This window comes from Lethenteron reissneri, chromosome 30 (genome assembly GCF_015708825.2).
Source record: "Lethenteron reissneri isolate LAM-NWPU_2019-01 chromosome 30, ASM1570882v1, whole genome shotgun sequence".
Classification (NCBI taxonomy): domain Eukaryota; kingdom Metazoa; phylum Chordata; class Hyperoartia; order Petromyzontiformes; family Petromyzontidae; genus Lethenteron; species Lethenteron reissneri.
In genome coordinates this window covers 8,975,207-8,988,887 of record NC_083808.1, presented here as the reverse complement: position 1 = coordinate 8,988,887, position 13,681 = coordinate 8,975,207, and the positions used below count along the sequence as shown (strand labels likewise).

Genomic DNA, 13,681 nt, shown 5'->3' with positions numbered 1-13,681 from the left:
CGTGTCTGAAATCTTTGTCTGCAGTCAAGGAACTACCCAATGCATCTTCTTTCTCCTGTCACATTTGTACCGTTTTATTTTATACATTAGTCGAACCATGAAAAGCGTACGTGAATTGTGCACGATCGATTCCCCACCTGCAAAATACCGCTAACAATGAATATATTTTAATCAGGTCAATGCATCGTTATTTTGCTGCTGCTGCTGCTGCTGCTGCTGTTCATATTGAACAGATGCAGATGCTCAGTTGGTACTGTACCCAGGTTTAATTGTGACTAACACCTCCGCTCGTGTCGGTGCAGAGTTCGTCTATTTATGAAAACCCGGCCACCGTATTCTTCACACTCTTCATGGGACTTTGGGGTAAGTGATGCTGAACATTGGCGCGCATTTCCCAGACACAACGACAAGCTTCAACGTTATTGCGATGATGATAATTATGATGATGGTGATTGACATACGTACGACTATGTCTAGCAATGCCCCTATTTAACGACGATGTGTATGTACATATCCCTTTTGTCAATCCACTGCCCAATGAAGGCTTGCCCCCACAACAAGCTGATCTTGGGGGCTATTTGACCATACCTCACGTTGGCCAGCACAGGTTGATGAAAGCGCGGAGCATAGATGTGGACACATCGTCGAGTACAACAACACGTTTTTTCCGACATCGCCCTCTGCTACCCACCCACTGAGCTCAGCCCACAGATGCCTATGACTATGACAGCAGTCACCCAATCCCAGCACTATCCAGGGCTCAAGCTCAATGAGCATCCTAGATCCAACGACATCAAGCATATTCTGGGTGATTTAATTACTTCAGTCTAAAGCTCAGAGTTGTCGTGTTCCCTGGTGATTCGTGAAGGGGTTTGTGGCATCTTGGCCATAGTGCATATGATGGCCTGTTTCTTTGATGGTGCACATCACGTCAGTTATGTGTCCAGGATAGTAAAATTAAAAAGTCACTTTGATGGTACATGCAACGAGTCAGTCTTATGACGGTGTAATTAATAAACCTATGACGAGGAGGGCAGCATTATTACCTTTTTCCTCCTCCCATTACGACAGAAGGCAATAGTGTATTGGGGATGCCCTCCAAACTGAACAATGTGTGAGTTTGGTGCCCATCGTTGATATGTTAACGTTTCAGTGTTTTTGTGCGACATAAACATTTTCCAGATGCGTTTTTTTTCAAGTGTTTATATTGTTTACAACTTTTTGTATCACGCTTGTTTACCAAGGAACACCTCTTTGAGTATCATGATCCTTATTCAGGAAAGTCCTGCTAGGTTTGCAGGAGGGGAAGATAATGGCTCTGTATTTTCCAATTCACTAATTTGCCGGTAATTTTCATATTGGAAACCTGTGGCCATGATGCCGGCACACAATGGCATACGCATGCAAATGGTGTTGCGGGATGTTCAACGTCCACTGTAATTCAGATACACTGGCAGTATTAATCAGGGCGGCCACTGGATTTGAAGCGTGTGAACCTCTCCAACATGATAGCTCGACGGTTCAGAGTCCAGAGGGCTGAGTTGGCAACGCTGAGATTCTTGGTTCTAATCCAGGCAGCCGCCTCTAATTCAACCATTTTCAATGACGACATGGACGCAACTGAATTATAAATGACTCATGAAAACCCCTCAGCACATTATATTTGGTTCTGAACTTAAACTAAATCCCAATTCTGAGCTTAAAAAGGGTAAATATCCATTTGCCCTGCGACAAACATACATTTTGGTTACAAGGCAGTTGGTATAGTGCTGCCCCCTGCCGTGTGGATCAGAGGTCATTTGAAGGGATTTGAGAGGTAGCTCTTTGATAGTCACTTCCTTGTGCCATTGTCTAACTAAATAAGTAATATTTAAAAAAAATTTAAACACGCTTTTATGAAATGTACTAGTAATGGCAGAACTCCACGACTCCAGGATGTGGCCCCGAAGCTTGCCATAACGTAAGGGAGCGTGGCCAATTACAGCCAACGTCAGTTGAGCGTGGACAATTAGACCCAAGCCGAAACATAACATATAAAAAGAATGTTTAAATATATATATATTTATTTTTTATGATAGAATGTAGTATTGTCATCAGTATGACACAAGTATACCAAGTTTGCAGTCGATACCACATTGGGAAGTGGGTTAAAATTGAGTTGCAATATTTGAGAATACAACAGCGACAACGACAACAACAACAGAGTGAGTTAAAAGAAAGCGTGTAATAATAATAAAAAGGTGGCACGGCTCTGCAAAAGATGCATTCTCCATCACGTGACATGACACGACACCCATGGCACATCTTCTAGGTATTTATAAAAGTAAAACAAAGTACTCATTTTAAGTTACTGTGAAAATACCATGTAAAAGACTGCATTATGTAACTTCTGGAGTGTTTGGGAGTCGGATTACTTTTGAAGGTTTCCCTCCCCGTGTGTGGCGTGTGATACAGCCACCGTGTTCCTGGAGATATGGAGGCGCTACCAGACGGCGCTCGCTTTCCGCTGGGACCTGACGGAGGAGGAGGGCGATCCGATCCGACCTGAGTATGAGGCTCGCTGCACCAGCAAGAAGCTCAACATCGTCACCATGGTAACGCTTTCTGTCATCCCCACGACGACTACCTCATCACACACCTCTATGTTGTGCCGTTGGATATGTCACTTTTACTGTTTTCTTTCATAACAGTTGCTGGCGTTTTCGCCGAATTTCTATCGCGATTGTGCTTTTGCCGTCATGTCGTGTAAAAAAGAATCCATGATGAACTTTCGCAGAGCAGCGCATCACCCCATGTTAGAGAGAGGTCCAAAGAAACAATGATTACGTCTTTGACCCCTTCAAGTGATCACAATAGGGGGCAGCATTTTCCCATCCATTCCCATCCACTCTGCTCAGAAGAAATGTTCATGATGGTGAAACCAATATTTTAATTTATTTATTTAAAAAGCTGACATTTGGCCAATTTAAGTACAGAAACTAATCTAATATTACAGGATTTTCTTTTTCTTTCTCCAATACTGACCAGGCTGATCGATCATCCCACTACACATGAGAAATCTGTTCAATTAGAGGCAGCTGCCTGGAGTCTAATGCAGAATCTCAGTGCTGCCAACTCAACGCTCGGACCTCCGAACCACCCGACCACCCAGCATCATTGCAATGCTTAACCAGTGTTGGGGAGACGAAGGATGCCTCGTTAGCCCACATTAATGGGTCTCACTAGCAGCGCTTACTCTGTCAGCCTCATGCATTCAAACTGTGGTCTCCGTCTGTGCGCTCGTGCATGGAAGTGTCATGGTGAGTGTGCTGCGCTACGAACCCGGCGGCCACAGTTCGATTCTGGCTCACGGTCTACACCATTGACGATTATCTGAACCGGTCCTGGGCCTCCCCTAGGTCGACTCAGCCTCAATTTAGTACCGAGTGCAATGCGTAAACATCGCCACTGGGCAGGCAAAGGCGGCCGGACGTGGTGCTGGCCACTCACCCCTTCGTGTGCCGTGCCGGCCTTCATAGGTGCTCACTAACAGCACTTGTCCCGACAGTCTGTTACCAGCTATACGCGGGATTGTTGTCTTTATTTTTTGGTGAGTGCAGGAGGAGGAGCCCCACGTGCCCAGGAGAACACTAAGGTTGCGCTACTGCTTCTCCGGAGTCATGGTGTTGTTCTGGGTGAGTCTGCCAATCCAGCAACAAGCACTTACATTGAACTCTCCTGCTCCTGACCCATTGGAGCTAGGGCCTAGTCACCTGGAATACTCCTGGTGTTGTAAAATGAAGCAGGATTCAGCCTGGGTACTCGACGAATGGGTAACCATCTCCCACAAAAAACAGGTGTTGTAGGCTGCTGCAGGGCTATGTTGTGGCCAGCAGAGGAGTGTACTTAGATTCTTCATTCTATCACCGACCGGCATTGGTCGGCGTGGTGAAGTATGGGCAAATGGCCCTCACAATCCACATAGGGGTGGGGGAGTCGTTGTCCAGTCGTGGATTCAGATAAGGGCCGTACCCAGTCCCAACAACCACACTGGCCTCCACTAGCCAGAGTGGCTCTCATACCAAGTTCATACTTCTGGTGATTTATTGAGTGATTACAACATGTTAGGCTATAGATATATATGCATCATTTTATCATTTTCAGCCCTTCGTCAGCCTAATCAATTGAAATCTCCACAACTGGCCCAGACCAATCAATCACGCGACACTTGATTTTTATTCGGTCGTGCCAAAGTTGAGTCATTGCGGGCCATCATTCCCACCTGCTACCCTTGTCAACAATCCGTCTTGATTGGGACCTTGACATGAGCCTCGAAGCCAGATTGAGGACATTTCCTCAGCTGTCGTCCTTGGCCTTGGCCTCGGGGTTTATGGTCTCAGTCCGAGGACTTGGTTTAGAAGCAACGGCCTTGACACTAGCTTCAGCCTTCAGGGTCTGGCCTTGACACTCATTGGTCTTGGCCTAAAATGCTCCTGGCCTGGGCCTCGGCTTGGCCTTGCAGCTTTTGGCTTCGACCCCCGGTCTTGGGCATCGCGGATCCTGGCCTCGAAACCAACATTTCCGTTTTATAACGGGCACATTGCAGCTAGACTTGCGCGAGGCTCTCATGGTACAGGTGGGTGGCTTTCCACTGGCTATTTGCTGTGCTGAGACAGAAGCAAACCGTAAGACTCTGGCCACACAAGACAACTGAACCTGGCTTTGGGTCAAGCAGGGCCAGAGTCAAGGGTAATCATTTTCATCATATCTATGAGACCTTTTTTTGCCAGTATCAAAGTATGAAAAATAAAAATAGGTTTAACCCTTTATGGTGAATTTTCAAAGACAATGCATGTATCAGTGCATGTTTGTTTGCATGTTTTACCACAAGTACATGTGGCTAATGCAGACTTGATTCTTGGCAAAATGTATCTATTTGTTGTTTGAACATCTTAACACCTATTTATTGCCAGAAAGGTTCAAACCTATTCTTATTTTTTAAATGTTTCATCATACATTACATCAGTCTATACAATGAGATCTCAGCATTACACATTCATTGCGTGTGATGTCAGTGGCATGGCTCGGGGTTCTGAAGTGGAAAAATGAACTGATACCTCTTGAGCCACACTGGGCTAGGTCAGCGTGGCTGAATGACGGCTCGGTTGTACTGTGGAAAAAGAGCTAAGAAGACTCCATTGATCTCACCCACTCCAATGTTATCTCGTGTTCCCGGCAGATCCTCTTGATCATTGCGGGCATTCTGGGTGTCGTTGTTTACCGACTCTCCGTGTTCAGCTGCCTCTCGTCGAGTATGCCCAAGCGCGTGTCCGAGATCAAGGTGATCGGCTGGTTGCTGACACCGGATATGGTCGCCTCCATCACGGCCTCCATCCTCAATATCGTGGTCATAGTTCTCTTGAACATAGGCTACGACAAGATGGCTATTATCCTCACCGACCTAGGTAGGTGTCATCGCCATCGTGGTTTTTATCGGTTCACTTGTTGTATGCCTCCAGCGGCAACACGTACCGCGACAGCTTGAATAAGATGACCTCCGGCCTAATTGGTGGATATTTGCTTTTGTTGATTATTCTGACCTCTGAGCCACCTCATCTGAGCTGACAGTGGCCGGTTGGGGTGGGGAGGATGGTTTTTGCAGGAAAGCCTTTGATCGGTGCCTGCTTTGATTTTTACGTGGAAGGGAAATGTTCATGTATGGGTTTAAACCTGCAACGCATTTGATGACATAGTTACATCGCAATTCACTGATGGTGTACACGAGTAGTTGTCAACCTTTTTGGTTTGTATGCCCCCCCCCCCGCCTCCCCTAATGCACGCTAATATCTAGGAGCGTTCATAATTTCCTCGACGATATCAATCGAACTTTGTGGACATTCGTGTGTTGTTTTTTCCTCCTTTAGCAGCCAAACAATCATTATCCTTGACCCACTGGCCATCACCCACGTCTCACGAGGGTGTCCTGACCAAGCCCACTTTTACAATCATTCAGTATTTGATATTCCCTTTAATATCCGCTATCATAGCTTAAACTATTTCTTGCCCGTCTTGCTCTCATGTTACATTTGCACAGTTTTTTGTATTTGTCTGTGTTTCGTTTTCCACATTTGAAAACATTGTTGGTTAGTTGTGCAATATCCCTTGAGCACCTTGTACTCGTTCTCTCCAATTTTTGATGTTTCTTGTCTTTGTTTGGTTGCCGGTGCTGTGATCACGTGCCACGGATCTCCCTTGCAAAATAGCCTCGCAACTGACTTAAACGGCATCATCTGTGTAAAAAAGAAAATTAAACTATACATCGATTTAAAGCTTTCGTGACTGCAGGGATTCATCTTCTTGGTTCTTTCGGTAAAGTCACGTAGAAGGGAAATAATGAAATAATGAAAATAAAACATAATAAAATACAATTCTCACGACGTTTCGGCCACAACGCAAGCAGCCGTCCTCAGGTGAAGAACAGGGCTGTCGGAAAGACATCGTCCGTTCGGACGCTGCTTGCGTTGTGGCCGAAACGTCGTGAGAATTGTATTTTATTATGTTTTATTTTTATTATTTTATTATTTCCCTTCTACGTGACTTTACCAAAAGAACCAAGAAGATTAAACTATATACATTTTTTTAAAAATGCCAAACCAAATGTTTAACTGGTACCCATGTTTGATGCACGCGTGTGTCCACACTCACAGAGATGCCCAGGACGCAGAGAGAGTACGAGTATCGACTGACGTTCAAGAAGTTCCTCTTTCAGTTCGTCAACTACTACTCGTCTTGCTTTTACATTGCCTTCCTCAAGGGCAAATTCGTCGGCTACCCCGGAGATTACGCGTACTTTGGAAAGTGGAGGATCGAGGAGGTGTGTGGGTCAGAGGTGTTGGGCCTAGCAGTCATTTCTATACCCGCTTGTGCTACATTCACCTGATTTTTGTACTCTTTTGTTGCTATTTTTACTCACAATTGCCTATTAATTCTAGATTTGAAGCTTTCGTGACTGCAAGCATTCATACTCTTAGGTTTTTTCGGTAAAGTCACGTAGGTAAAAAATAAAAGAATAATAAATTGATGTATTTTCATTTATTATTATTTTATTTTTTACCTACGTGACTTTACCGAAAAAACCTAAGAGTATGCCTTATAATTGTGCTATCGGTGAATTGCCGAGGTAAAGACATCTGAACTTGTGGAACTCTAACCAGCGACGGGTGGCTAGGGCTGACAGGACTTTTGTCTCCTCAAACCTTAACGTTCGCAGCTCTGGCGTTCACACTGTCGAACCGATTTGAAACCAGAGTCGGCAGGAGAGCACAAATGTCACCAGTTAACGCAACTGCTGAACCAGTTCTCTTGGCCGTGTCAGTCACCACGTGCTCTAATGATGTTGTTGAGGTGCGGGGTGTGTGGGGAGGGGAGGGAAGATGGAGGCGAGATATTCATCCGCAGCATCTCCAGTTCTGTACCCCTTGTCGATGCGGAGATGAATCTTAGTGGCTTCAAAGCGCGTGTAGCCGACACATCACCTCCAGTGGGCCGGAAAACAAACCTCATTAGGTAAGCCATGTATAGCCGAAACACGCGTTCAATAAAACAGCATTGGGCAAGGTGTAACTGTAAGTGCATTGATTTAAGATAGATAGATATTATTTATTCTCGCAGGAAGAGCCCAATAAGCTGTTAGGCTCTATGTCATGGGCGTCCTGCAACGGTACAGTTGTTATACAGTACAGATCTTTGTTACAATCATGGTTACATAGATTACGACACATGCTTTACGCGTTACAGGAACAAGGAACCGGTTGAAACGTTTTTTAAAAAATGTATTGCTAAGGCCATCACTTTTTAAATATTCAATTATATGTTGAAAAGAAAGTGAGAGGGTCATCAACGTCTGTTGGGTATCCTAATGTGGACCTCCCTGTATTTGACCCTTTCCCGTTCCGATGACGTACGTGTACCTCATCAGTTTTTACTTTATCGGTACCGAGGCTCCCACAAGGCTATGCGGGAAGGCGTCGCACAGTATGGCGCCAGCTATTATAGACTGCAGTCGTGTCTCTACGGTTCTCTGCGGTGAGCACGGTGTCTTGAAAATCAACGGCGCTATGCCTCTCCAAATAAAATTAATGCTAAACCGCTTGCGCGTTTCGAGATTCCGCGGTGAACGGGACACCCACCCTGCAACTTTCAGACGTCTCGGAATGGGAAATGGGTGAATACCTTCAATGTTAAATTTCGATTTAAAGCTTTCGTGACTGCAGGGATTCATCTTCTTGGTTCTTTCTGTAAAGTCACGTAGAAGGGAAATAATAAAAGAATAAAAATAAAACATAATAAAATACAATTCTCACGACGTTTCAGCCACAACGCAAGCAGCCGTCCGCAGGTTCTTCTCCTCAGCTTCTTCACCTGAGGACGGCTGCTTGCGTTGTGGCCGAAACGTCGTGAGAATTGTATTTTATTATGTTTTATTTTTATTATTTTATTATTTCCCTTCTACGTGACTTTACCGAAAGAACCAAGAAGACCTTCAATGTTGCTCTAAGTCAACTCTCCACCCCAACCCCCCCCCCCCCCCTCTAGTGTCCCCCAGCTGGTTGTCTCTTTGAGCTGACCAGTCAGCTCACTGCCGTGATGGGAATGAAGCAGATCATTGGCAATGTCCAGGAGGTCATCGTCCCGTAAGTTGCGTGCAAACACACTTCAGCTGGAAAATCTGATTTTATACGACATCACTCGATAGATCAATCAATCCAAGATTTGTAACACGCCGTATTCAGCGAAAAAGCTGAGACGAAAGTGCAGGTTATGCCTTCCATTACTGAAATAATTTGGAAAATATGACAAAAGTTGTAAAAACAAATCTTATCTCTGTTCCCTTGGCTGCCACTGGATGGGAGCTAATGGCAGTGGATTCTGACATGAGCCAAGACACCCCCTGGACTTGGCGTTCAGAGGGCTCCCTCCCTTCGGGAAGCACTGTCAGAACGACTACTGAGTTGAACAATCAAATGAATCATCTAATCATCCCAGTTCTAGGAAAGCATAAGACAACGATCCCCCATGTAGCGTGCACAGGCTGTTGAGGCAAGTGCTGTTAGCGAGCACCTAATGAAGGCGAGCACGGCTAGTGAGGGGGTGGTGTGGCCAGCACCAGACTTGGCCGCCTGTGTCTCCCCAGTCCTGATGTTTACACACCGTACCAGGTGCTAAGTTGACCTGGGAGAGGCTCGGGGCTGGTTCTAATAATGATCGTTGTGTCAGCCGCAGGCGGGAATCGGGATGTTCACCGAGGCCAGGAACCAAATTAGGAAACACACACACCTGCTCAGCATACACGTGTTTGTGTCTGTGCATCATCTTGCAAGTGCATATTGGGTAATATATATATGACTAAGAGGCTTCCCATGCCATGCGGAGTAATGGGGTTAATTTGACCATACTTCACCACTATGGTCAGACTGATGGCCTTAATCTAAGTTGCCTTTTGGTTGTTGTTTGACTTGCATCCCACTGGGACTTTTGCACACAGCGTTGGTGTACGGTGCTTTTTCTGCAATATTTTGCTGTCTTTTCTTGGATTTTCTGTTTGCACATAGTCACATAGTCACTTTAAGATGTTTTCATGTTCATGTTTTTGTTTTATGCACCCGATTCAAGAGCCGAATGGCTCACAGGGCTATACCTAATAAATAAACTTGAACTTGATGTGTTGGTGAAACGGAGCCCAAGGACTGATTCAGACACCACTCGCCACTGATGTTAGCCAGAGCTGGGAATCAAACTGAGGTAGACCGTTCTGAGCACTGTGCACAAACCACTGTGGCACTGCTCCATACCAGGTGAGCAGTTAACACCGCAGTCAACTGTTCCTACAAAGTTCACCTTGGGCTATTTCTGCATCAAGTTTCAGTCGGGCAGTTCAATAATTGTATTCATAATCAACGTTTTTGGGTTAGATCGCGTTATTTATAAATGTGTCGTAACCCTCCACCACCCAACACGCCAATCAGTAAAAAGTGTCACGTTGACAAAAGACAAATAGTTCACTGCTTTAACCCACCGGTGTGTTGAAGCGTGATACCACAACATTTACAATTTTTGAGTACGACGTTTCGCTGGTAATTGCATCCAGCATCATCGGGCAATTCGCCAGAATTGACTGATTGGCCGTGTCGGGTGGTGGAGGGTTACGACACATTTATAAATAACGCGATCTAAACCCAAAAACGTTGATTATGAATAATATTGGTCGCGAAAGCCTACGTGTTAAACTCAATAATTTTAGACAAGCAACGTCCATGACTGACAGCTGCTGTGTAGGTTTAAGCGTTGTTCTGTCTCACTCTCTGGTGTGTTTTTTCGTGTTGCACCGCATGTTGTCCAGCACGATGTCTGATGTTTCGCTCGACATGCTGGGATCTTCCTGTGGTACAACCCCGGAAACACATTCGAGAGCTCTTAACCCTTTTATCATTTCGAGACGTCTACAAGTTGCAGTGTGGTGTCCCGTTCACCTCTGAATCTCAGAGCGCACAAGCGGCTCCGTGTTAATTTTATTTAGAGAGGCGTAGCGCCGTTGTATTTAAAGACATTGAACTCACTGCAGAGAACGGTAGTGACACGACCACAACTCTATGATAACTGGCGCCGAAACGTGCTGCACGCCCTCCCTTCCGCATGGCCTTGTGAGAGCCTCGGTTTTTTATTCCGGTTTCGTTTTGACGACGTACATGTGTACGTCATCGGAACGAGGAAGGGTTAAACAGACAACCTCAAGTTGATGATTAAATGTGTCCGTGCGTACTACGGGCGTTCATCTGCGTGTCTGAGTGCGCATCCCCCCCCCCCCCCTACTTCCCACCAATCCCCAGGTGGTTCAGCAGTTGGTTGGCCAAGTGTCGGGCCAAGAAAGGGCCTCAGAATGTCCACACGCGCTGGGAGCAGGACATGGGCCTGCAGCTGCAGAGTTCGCTCGGACTCTTCGACGAGTACCTCGAGATGGGTATGACCAACTCAGGGGGATCGCACTGCTCAGTCAGCGGTGCATTGTTATTTGTTTGGGTAAAAACACTAAACAATTGGGCGTAATTTTATTGGACAGTATACGTACAGCTCTTTGTCAATCTGCTGTGCGGGTTTGAGTCATCTGACCCGTGTTTCTGGTTGGTAAAGGCAGGGAGCACGGACGTGAAAGAATACTATGCCGTATGCACAATACAACGGATTTTGCTGCACTGACCTCTGTTCTCCACAATGCTGCAGCCTACAACAAGTAATATCAATACTCTAAAGCCTGACTCCCACCACCATCTGGCCCAGAAGAGCTCCCTAACATATCTGGGGGGAGGGGGTGTTCCTTTGACTAAAACACATTCAAATAATTGTCAAAAAATGTTGGGTTACTTATAATTATTCCCGCATCAGAGCAATAACAGTGTATGTATGTGTGTGTACCCTGTTTTCCCCAACGTCCTATTCTCTCCCCGCCTGTCCCTACCCCCAAATTTCCGCAGTGATACAGTTCGGCTTCGTCACGCTCTTCGTGGCGTCGTTCCCACTTGCGCCACTGCTCGCACTCCTGAACAACATCGTTGAAGTGCGAGTCGACGCCTGGAAATTTGTGACAAAGATGCGGAGGCCTGTGGTGTCACGAGCGAGTGGAATCGGTGCCTGGGCAGACATCCTGGGCATCGTTGCCACCCTGTCCGTCATGACCAACGTAAAATCACCAGATTGTCAGCTCCCTCACTCGCCGCTCCCATCTGGAGAGTGGTGTAACATGCTGTGTCAGTCGTGGGGGTTCTTTGACCATATTTCACGCTGGTCAATAGTAAACTAAAACTAAACCATGTTTTGTTGTACCAGGTAAGGCCTCCTGAGCCATACAATATAGCACTTTTTCAGAAGCGACCTGGCCACAAATGATAGCTCAACGAAAGGCTTATCACATGGACATTTATAGCAGCCAAATACCCTAAACGTATCTTGATTCTGAATGTGGAAGGAAAACCGGAGAACCCAGAGGAAAAATCCACGCGACCACGGGGAGAACACACCCACTCCAAATATACAGCAGGTATCAGGGTCAGGATCCAATCCGCCACCTCCTGTATACCAGGCGAGGTAGTTAACATATCGCCACCGTGGCGAGATATTGATACGGTTTGGCGAAGGGCTGGAATGGGGACCAGGACTGGCTAAGATATCACCCTCCACTGACATTAGCCGTAGCTGGAAATTGAACACAGGTGGCTGAGTTCAAAGCACAGTGTGCAAATCATTGCACCACCACTCCCCCCACCCCATCCCACCCACCCCACGTTGTGACTGGTAAAGTTTGAGCCCTGTGATTGGTTGCTCGTGCCACTGTTGGCGGAAGGGTCACAAATAGAGGTAGCGCTAGAGAGCCCCTCTACAAGATATTTGGCCTACTATTCCACGCCGACCAGATGTGTTAAACGTGGGAGTACCCAGACTATAACTAGCCTATTTGTACTATCGGGCGGCCAAAGGCTGGGGTGGTTTAACAAAACGACCCATCGCTTCAACTGTTGCATGAGATTGAACTGATGACTGTTGGTTTGACACGTAGGCTTTCGCGACCAATATTATTCATAATAAACGTTTTTGGTTTAGATCGCGTTATTTATAAATGTGTCATAACCCTCCACCACCCGACACGGCCAATCAGTAAAAAAGTGTCACGTTGACAAAAGACAAATAGTTCACTACTTTAGCCCACCGGTGTGTTGAAGAGTGAATCCACAACATTTACAATTTTTGAGTACAACGTTTCGCTGGTAATTACATCCAGCATCATCGGGCAATTTGCCAGAATAGTGAAGCCCTCACTTGCTCCCGGTCACCCTGCTACTAAAAAATTGTAAATGTTGTGGATTCACTCTTCAACACACCGGTGGGCTAAAGTAGTGAACTACTTGTCTTTTGTCAACGTGACACTTTTTTACTGATTGGCCGTGTCGGGTGGTGGAGGGTTACGACACATTTATAAATAACGTGATCTAACCCAAAAACGTCTATTATGATGACTGTTGGATCGCCAGTCATTGCGCTAAGCATTACGCCATGACAGCATCCCCCAAAATTGTACTTGTGACAATTCTTGCAATTACTCAGGACAGTTTGGGGAGTGAGTGGATGTTGGGGACCGGTGGTGTAATCACTGTGCATGCTTATTGACCGCTACCGCTCCGTGTCTGTGGGCGAATACCATAGGCATGCATCGTGGCCTTCACGTCGGACATCATCCCACGGTTGTTGCACCACTACGGCTACTCGGCAGGGCACGGCGAAGGTTCGCCTACCGTGCACCGGTACACTGACAACAGCCTGTCCATATTCAACATCAGCAACTTGCAGGAGCGAAGTCGTCCCGACAATCTGCCACCCTGGTTTGACCCGACAATCCACAGAGTGTGCAGGTTTGTGCAGCTGAATGCAATACTCTCATTTCGGGTGGGGGTGGTGCTCTCCTAGTGGATGTGATGCCCGGATTTCTGGGTATGCTGCCTAACAGATGTGCGATCCTTACGGGTGTGGTGTTGTAGTAGATGTGACATCATTCTGGGTGTGGTGTCTGAGTGGATACTGGACATCTGTAAAAAAAAAAAAGAGCTTTATAACACATCGGATTCCTCCAGTATAAATAAAGATTCTGAGTGGATGT

At 46.2% G+C, this 13,681-nt stretch overlaps 1 protein-coding gene across 10 annotated transcripts in view; it reads left to right on the top strand.

Moving 5' to 3' along the window:
• LOC133349502 (anoctamin-6-like) overlaps positions 1–13,681 on the top strand; it is a 36,595-nt gene that overhangs the window by 17,443 nt on the left and 5,471 nt on the right. For all 10 annotated transcript variants that reach the window (XR_009755952.1, XM_061563019.1, XM_061563018.1 and 7 more), the window contains exons 11-19: positions 303–363; positions 2,455–2,594; positions 3,600–3,674; positions 5,219–5,444; positions 6,687–6,853; positions 8,575–8,672; positions 10,866–10,996; positions 11,508–11,713; positions 13,231–13,436. Coding sequence is in view for 9 of the 10 variants with exons in the window: in XM_061563019.1 (XP_061419003.1) it covers positions 303–363; positions 2,455–2,594; positions 3,600–3,674; positions 5,219–5,444; positions 6,687–6,853; positions 8,575–8,672; positions 10,866–10,996; positions 11,508–11,713; positions 13,231–13,436 (1,310 nt within the window). In the remaining variant the exon portion in view is untranslated. The remainder of the gene's footprint in view (positions 1–302; positions 364–2,454; positions 2,595–3,599; positions 3,675–5,218; positions 5,445–6,686; positions 6,854–8,574; positions 8,673–10,865; positions 10,997–11,507; positions 11,714–13,230; positions 13,437–13,681) is intronic.